Source organism: Halyomorpha halys, unplaced genomic scaffold (assembly GCF_000696795.3).
Source record: "Halyomorpha halys isolate HHAL.00 unplaced genomic scaffold, Hhal_1.1 Scaffold1423.1, whole genome shotgun sequence".
NCBI classification, from domain to species: Eukaryota; Metazoa; Arthropoda; class Insecta; order Hemiptera; family Pentatomidae; genus Halyomorpha; species Halyomorpha halys.
In genome coordinates, this window is record NW_027114458.1 from 191,841 (window position 1) to 200,842 (window position 9,002).

A 9,002-nucleotide genomic window follows, 5' to 3' on the forward strand; every position below is an offset into this window, starting at 1 on the left:
ATATATAAAAACTTAAGTAACGTCGAGATATATTATATTTAGGTACAAAGCTACATCGGTATTTATTGACACGAATGTAATTTGATTTTAGGTCAAACCCGTTCAACATTTCGTAAACCAAGCACACATTGGTTCTCCCAGGAGTTCACTGTGAACATTAATATTGGTGCTGCGGTACCAGAGACAATACCGCACACGAGTGCAAAAGTCACCACAACTACAACTACAAGCACAGCAGAAGTCACCACAACTACAACTACAAGCACAGCAGAAGTCACCACAACTACAACTACAAGCACAGCAGAAGTCACCACCCCAGAGAATACTTTAGATACATCAGAGAATCCGTCTACAGGTGAGAAAAAATACTTTATTATGATAGCCATTAATTTTATGGTACGTCTTATAATGAACAAATCACTATGAAATACTGATCACTTCGAAAGAATAAGAGCTAAAATGGTGTCAAATAGGAACATAAAACCCCTCTGTGCTGTAAATTTGAACCAGCATTAACGACGGAATATGAACACACTTTACAATTGCTTAGTTATAATATACACTTTCCAGATTAATCAGGTCTTCTGAATCTGTGGCAGTTACAGAAATACCTATTAACTAATGTTGACTTATTTTCACCTTGTTATTACACTTCAATGTAAATTGTAGTATAGTATAGTACCAAAACATACGTAGAAAACGCACTAGAGACCCATAAGGGATAAACGTATGGTTCGGGGAGCTATTTGCAATTAGTTGGTTCTCTACCTCACCTTTTACCGGTACCACCGACTCAGTAGATAAAAGATGATTTAGAATAATATTTGAATGTAGGAACTTGAACTGCGGAGAACAGAAATTTGCTAGAAATATTAGAGATAGCAATGTACCAAATCATTAACGCATTATTGTACTAAATCGAAGAAAAATAAAATAAATAAATTAAAATATTCTAAAATGTAGAAATAAATCCTTTCATTGCAATAACTGTTAAAAATTAAATTAAAATCTGTACCGCTAAAACGCTTGAACGGTCGGGGGTTCAGTACTTTGTAAGGAAGTACTGTTGCTAGACCAACGGTTGTACAAAAACTGTTAAAATATATAATTTATTTTAACTTATAATCCTTACAAGGAAATCCAACTCCCATCAAAACTAACTGATTTTATCAGTACATGTGAAATCCATTAAAGTATCTATTTTTCCAAAAATATTTAACCAGTATTTTTCTCTTACGCATACATGTCCACCTTGTTGATTGCGTCGGCCCAGACAAAATTTTTCTAGGCATCCAAATTCTCGAAATCAGTCAGTATCCTATTTATTCTATGATATTAAATCTGATGTCATGATCCCCCAATATGCCCAAAAGCGGGAGAAAAGAAGCAACAAGTTCATCCTAGGAAGGCCTAAGAACCCGATATTTGTCAAACACGTAGAATTGAAAAGCTCTCTCAAACTTACTGAGATAAAAGTGTGATTGAAATGTGGTTGGCCGTTATAAAAGTTGAAAGCCATAAATGGCTCGTCTTTTAGCACTGATTTTCTGTCTTATTAATATTTTTGACAGATTAATGAAGTGGAATAGTATTGTTGTTTAGGAAAAGTTAAGGATTATTAGGAAGAAAATCTAAGGAGGAATTTGGAGCCAATGAGGATTGCTGTAGTTTTTTCTTTCAGCAACATACATAATTATTGAATTCATTTATATTGTTCCATCATTGTGTTTTTTTTGTTTTTTTTCAGTTCCTTCAATTTTTCCAAGCAGTACCAATGAAAGCCCGACTCCTACAACAACACTAAAATGCTGTCAGAATGGAAGCCATACTCCGACCCAAAAACTCAAATGCTGTCAGAATGGAACCCAGACTCCGACGCCAAAACTAAAATGCTGTCAGAATGGAACCCAGACTCCGACCCCAAAACTAAAATGCTGTCCCAATCAAAGCCAGACAGCAACGCAAACATTAAAATGCTGTCACAATGAAAGCCAGACTCCAAAACCCACTCTAAAATGCTGTCACAATGAAAGCCAGACTCCAACACCAACACTAAAATGCTGTCAGAATGAAAGCCAGACTGGAACCCAAACAATAAAAAGCTGTCACAGTGAACAGAATACCAAGTGCTTTCGTAAGTACTCGCTTATGTATTAAATTTTATCATAGTAAGTTTAATCCAATCTCATTTTTGTTATTCATTAGCAGTCCTAATTTTATTCAAATATATATCTTAGATTAATAATCACTTTTGCAATGAGAATTAAATAAATTAGACAAGGGAAAAAACCTTACCTATGACAATGCAAGTTTACCTTGTACATTTCTTTTGACATTATTTTGTCTATTATTTTCGTAATAACTCTAGACTCATTAATCCGATTTTTTACGTGTAATGATTTTGCGTACAGTTAAATGCTATAATTAAAATCCAAATTCAAGGAGTAATGAGTGTTGTTAAGGGATTAACTTATTTCTTGCTTTGTTTTCTTCCTAATTATTTTTATTTTTAAACCAAATGTTTTGTATATATTTATTTTTTATTTAATTTTTCACCCGATGTAACTTTGCTCTAAATTTTTAAAGCAGTTATAATTCTACTTATATCTAAATAATATTGGCATAATGTGTGTTCGCTTTTTTTTTTAATCAGTATTAAAAATTACTGTTGTTTAATATTTCATTATAAAAATGTATTTGGGAATGTTGAATTATAGAGAAAGGAAAAGCAAAATTTACTATACTCAGGCCTCTATATAAATTCAAAAATATTATTTCTTATTCGGTGTTCATGTTGTGATAAATTATAATAGAGAAGGTTGACTGCGATAAAAAGTGTTAATTTTTAATTTAATGTGAAGAATTGAAATAATAGGGTAATTGTAGACTGAAATTAATGATCTGGGCAGAACTGCCTGCATAAAGTTGTTGTTTTTTAATTGATGGGGGTCTAAAATTGAAATGTCGGACTTATAAAGAAATAAAAATTCTATTGAGAATAAAATTGGATAAAATTTATTTATTTAAACAATAATAATATATACTCAATTAAAAAATAAAATTATATTTTTTATATAGTGTTAATGTAACAAAATAATTTCAATATAGTGATTGGGGTGAAAAAATAATTAAATAATGTTTGAAAATGACTAAAGGTAAAAAGCCCGAAACGATACCAAAATATTTAAATATATATTTAGACCACATACACAATTCACAGGGTAGGATCATCAGTACTACACCCACCTCTGATTTGTCTCCAGTATTGGGTAGAGGGAGAGGGCGAAGCGTGGTCTGGTATATTTATATGTAAAAAATAAAATTGTTACAAATAAACTTTAAAAATACTTGCGATCCTAAGTAGATTTTCCCTGGATTATTCTAATATTAAATAGTTAAAAAAATAATTATACTACAACAAGGACAAGAATAAGAAGTTTTTTTTCGCGAATTATTAATTTACTTTATATATATTGCCTCTAATATTTTTCTGTTTCTGTTTAATTTTTCGTTATGACTTGAGGGTCAAAATCAAATTTAATGTTATGTAATTTCAGTTTTTAAAATTTATTTATATCCATTAATTCTAATTAATATTTTGATTTAATTACTTTGCTTGATTACTTTACTATCAAGAAATCTAGTAACTTGATTTACTCATTTTTTTCTGTTGTAATATTGATCATTTTATGATGGTTATAAATATTGTCCGTTATTTTTTTATAATTATTTTCTTCAATTATGAATAAAAAGTCGTCATCATAAAAAGATATATTTTTTTATTTATATTGGCTTTTCACGAATTTTACTTGAACGAAGACTCTATTTGTAACCTGAAAAAATAACTGCAATATTACTGATAAATTAAAAATATAAACAATGGCAATACTTTTAAGAATCTAAATTTCTAATTTCCTATAAATCTTTTAAAAAATCTTAAAAAATGATACGCATAAAATGTGTTTCATGACATAAAAACAAAACAAAAAAAAACCAAACTAATTAATCCCTTAGCATTTTTCAGTTTAATATTTATGGAAACCGAAGGAATAGTATCTAGAATAGAATTAAAATTAAATTATAACTTTTACCATAGACGATATCATCATAGATGAATAATTTTAGCAGAGAGTATAGTGTTATTGGAAAAATATACATATAAAAAGAAATATACAAGATAATCTCATTGATTGGTGCAATTTAAGAGGATTATTAAAACTTTTAATAACATATAACGTGTTAGTAGTTCAAATTATTCAACTATAATAAGCTAAGCACAATGTAATGTAATGTAAAAAATCCTGAAGATGTGACGAAAACCAGTAACGTTGAGGAATCCAAAGTATTTTTTATATAATTAAAAATAAATACAATTTTAAAGTGAAGATTTTTCAGGAGCATTTAAAAAAAAATTTTTTTTAGGTCGTCCAACGTCAAAACCTTGTTGTGTAACAAAGAATATCCAAACATCATCAGAACCGAATTCTGTCACAAAAAATGAAAATATTCTGAAGTTCCAGCCAACAGCACATTCCTGCCATAAGAATAAATCAGTGAAGCCAAACTGTGAGTAAAAATACTTCTTTAAGAAACATGACAATTAAAACTATTCAGCCTATGTACTCTTTAGCTGAAAGGAAATTTTTCCTATAAAAATTAAACCTATAATTTTTCTCATGAAATATGTTCTTCCAAATCCTTTCTCTTAAAGAACTGTGTAGGTTCATTCGAGCTGATAAATTCATAGAAAAAATAAATAAAGTAAAGCCAAGCTCCTTGCTGGCCAGCTAATATTAAACATACGGGAATCGTATAGTTGAAATAAATAAAAATAAGATTTGACTAAAATTCGACTTTCTGAAACATCCTAACTTCAAGAAAATGATGATCAAATAACATTAAATATGAAATGTTTTTTTTTATGTTGGAAGGCAATGATATTGTTTTAGACAGGAATAACACTACAGAAAATCCTATGACTTCATTCTGAAGAGTTTTTTTATTAAACAATATACAACAAAATTATTTTTTACTTCATTTTATATAACATCGAACACATAATTACGAAAACCAAAATTTCACATGAGTTTAGTAGATTACAATCAGAAAATATGGCACTTTTTGTAGCTTTATAGATATTCGCAAAGGCGGGAAATAAACGTATTTACGTTGATATTTATACATTGAAATATTTCTTTTCAGGCATTGGCAAGGGGTTCAATCAGGTCCAAACCATTGAAAATGACAGCAATGGAATTACTATCACAAAGCCAAATACCAAAGTAATTCCAACACAGATTTATCCAACTAAGATAACTCCGAAAATAAGACTAGAAAATCCCCACAAAGGTATGCAATAATAGTTTATTTCTATAGATCTTATTACCTATTTATGCTATAATAATTATTAAGAAGGTAAGGAATACAATTTTTTACTTTAGGACTTTGTTTTTAACTTTACATTTATTATTTCGAAAGAGAATGGTAAGGGCTGTGGTCAAGGTATGAATAAAATAGTTTTCAGCTACTTATTGATGGCCAAATTTTCAACAAACGACAGACTTTGATTCAATTGCTCTTTAACGCAGCCCTGACTATCTCCTTCTAATTCACAAACGGTCAAATCATTTTTATGCAATATTCGTTATTATGATTTACTATAGTTATATAAAATATTTTAGAATAATCGTTTATAATCATTAAAACTATTTACCAACGATCAAGTATTCCCTGTTAATTAATACAATACACTTTAATGTGCCGTGAGCTGAGGAAAATCTGTCACCCAATAAAATACCCTAAATCATTATTCTTATCCGACACCATGTCCTCATTCAGCTATCGATGTCCCTTTATATACCAAATTACTCTTCAGATACATTATATTTAAGATATTTTAAAAAAACTATTTTGCATATACAAATGAGTCATTTAGATTTGAATTTTTAATGTATTATGTTTTTAATTAATATGATTCCTTGAAATTAACAAAACAAAACAAGAGGCCTAAACTAATGGTTTACTACAAAAAAATTAATAGGTAAAAAATACTGTTTTTATTATTGACGATTTAAAAAATTATACATAAGTAAGAAAGAAGAATAAAATTATTCAAGTATTATTTATTTTTTCTCTAGTGTTCAACAACCTCTCCACCCAGAGTAAGAATAAACATAATGCCGTTTACAAATATCCCACCAAGAGGCATTCCATTAAGGGATACGAGGAATTGCAGTATATAAGTAAGTACTTATTTGCGAAATATGTAATAATACTAAATTTAATCCAATTTTATTTTTCTTATACTTCAATTGGCTCAAATTTATTTATTTATGGAAAAAATAATTTTTTATATTATTGCTCTAAATTTGTGTGAAATTTATTTTTGATTTTGAAAATTATAACCCTGTTCTGAGAGTAACAAATAAATTACACCATTAATGATAGGAAATCGAAAGCGTGTTAAAGGAATAGTATAGATGAAAAAAACAGGAAAAAATATTGGGTATAAAATTATAATAAATATTTTTTTTTTTTGTGATGGCCCTAGAAACCGATTACATGTCTGGGCCTCCTCCTATTGCTTCTTCCAATCGTGGTGTTCTTGTGCCGTCGCCAACCAGTTACTATCTCATACATTATTAGCATCCCCCGTTACTCATCATACTACCACTTCAATATATGAAACAAGAAGGAGTAGTAGACCAAACTACTCATCCTTGTCCCATAAATTGTCTGTGTTAGCAGTATTTGTTTTAATTTCACCATTTCTCATCGTATCTGTTCTTTTCTCGCTCTTAAACTTATGAAAATTTATCGGGAAACATTTCTTTCGAAGATCACGCGCTCTTTTCTGGTAGCCTTATAGCCTAAGAAAGTATAAAAGGAAGTTGTTTCACCCCAATTTCTAATTACTTTAATGAAAACTATATATTGTTATGGTGACTATATTTACATATTATATACATAATAATTATAAATTCAAAAATAATAATAGTATTACAATTTATATTTACATAGTATTACAATTTATATTTACATTGTGTTTGATATATTATTAAGTGTCATCCCTAGCGGGAACTTACTAACCAGTTTACCAATTAGTAGTAATCAATAAGTAATTCAGTTTATTGTTATTAAAACAAAAAAGAGTGGTATTATATTTTTAATCATAGAACTTTGTTTTCATTTGAATAAGAAATGTGCATGTAGTGGTTAAATGCTGATATTCGTTTTGTAATTTTGGTTTTGTATTTTATTAATTGGGTCACAATGTCCGCCATATTTATAATTTGGTACACCCCACCGAAAAATATCGACTTCCTCTATTTTTCATCGACTTAGAACCAGCTTCCGATAATGCAGACATTTTTAAAATTTCGAGGCTGGTGTTCTCTTGTGTACGTTTTGAGGAACCCCGACACAGGGCTGAAATTGTGCAGTGCAGTAAGTGTCAGAATCTAGGTCACACAAAAGCCTACTGCCAGCATCAAGCCAGATGTGTTAAATGTGCTGGCTCACATCCATCTGATACCTGTCAGAAGACAAGAGAGACTCCAGCTAAATGCGTACTCTGTGGGAAAGAAGGTCATCCTGCTAACTACAAAGGTTGCGAAATATACAAAAACATGCAACGCCAAAAAACCACAAATTCTGCATTAAAAGAGTTTAATCAAAACAAAGTGGTTCTAGGAGAAGAACTTGCTGGCCCATCAACGAGCAACGTGGAACATCGTACCCCGGTCAACAATCGCTTATGAAAACTCATCAACTCCAGAAGACAGCCTTTTATTAAATACGCAGAAGTAACTCGTCGAGTTTAGGCGCCTCAAGCTTCCCATCCTCTCCCTCTGACATCCCACCCTCAGCCTCATTCCTCTGATTCTCTCTCTCAGACTTCACTATATCAGTCTCTAAGCTCCTATCCACAGACTAAACCACCTACAAATGACTTTCCTTCCAAAAATGTGAAAATTCCTACAAAGGTAAATCCTAAACTTCCTCCCCTATCCCAAACTTCCTCTTCGGTCAATCTTTTCCCCGAACCTCCAGTTACCGAGGAACCAATTCAACAATCCCAAAGAAGAGTTCAATCCCTACCTAGACCAACCTACACTCATGTCTATGATAAAACCTTCTATTCCCAAAACAGCCAAAATTCACCTGAAATAACATCTATTCTTTCCTCCTTCCTTCGTGATCTTCAAGACACAATCAAGCCTCTTATCTCACTCCTAACTAGACTCCTTAATGAAATCCCGTTTAATTTAACTAGATGAACAAAAGCACCTTAAATATACTTTTATGGAATGCAAATGGACTACATAACCACCGAGACGAACTTGACATATTCCTCCATGAACATTTCATCGACGTAGCACTACTTACTGAAACCCATTTCACAAAGCATTCTTACTTCTACATACATTACAAATAGAACAGATCACCCTGACAACACATCCCACGCAGGTTCTTGTATCCTTATTCATTAATCTTTACCTCACCCCCTCCTATATTGTTCTCCAGGTATTTCCCTTTCCTATAGCCATCTTGACTCCTTATTCCGGTCCCTTGGTCCGCGATTCATTGCTGGAGGAGATTTCAACGCCAATGATCAACAGTGGGGATGCAGTCCAATACTCGTGGTTGAACTCTTTCCCGAGTCACAACATCCAATAGTAACTCCATCCTCTCTCCTAAAAATCCTACTTATTGGCCTACATCCCTTAAAAAACGTCCAGATATCCTTGATATATTTGTTACTTCCCAAATACTCACATCACAATCCACAATTCAATCTTTAGATGACCTCTCTTCAGATCATAGCCCGGTTCTACTTCACATCCATTCTAATCCTATTCCTAGACCCTCTCCCCCTTCAATGATTACAGGACAGGTAAACTGAAAAATTTTCGGACTGATCTTGAAAACGTACTTGACTTAAAAAGTCCACTATAAACAAAAGAACAGATCGACTCTGCTATCGAAATACTTTCTAGATC

At 31.3% G+C, this 9,002-nt stretch overlaps 1 protein-coding gene across 1 annotated transcript in view; it reads left to right on the forward strand.

Moving 5' to 3' along the window:
* LOC106689654 (mucin-3B-like) overlaps positions 1–9,002 on the forward strand; it is a 63,761-nt gene that overhangs the window by 7,102 nt on the left and 47,657 nt on the right. Inside the window, exons 3-7 of the mRNA XM_067051638.1 lie at positions 92–355; positions 1,748–2,134; positions 4,423–4,566; positions 5,203–5,349; positions 6,138–6,242. Of these exons, the coding sequence (XP_066907739.1) occupies positions 92–355; positions 1,748–2,134; positions 4,423–4,566; positions 5,203–5,349; positions 6,138–6,242 (1,047 nt within the window). The remainder of the gene's footprint in view (positions 1–91; positions 356–1,747; positions 2,135–4,422; positions 4,567–5,202; positions 5,350–6,137; positions 6,243–9,002) is intronic.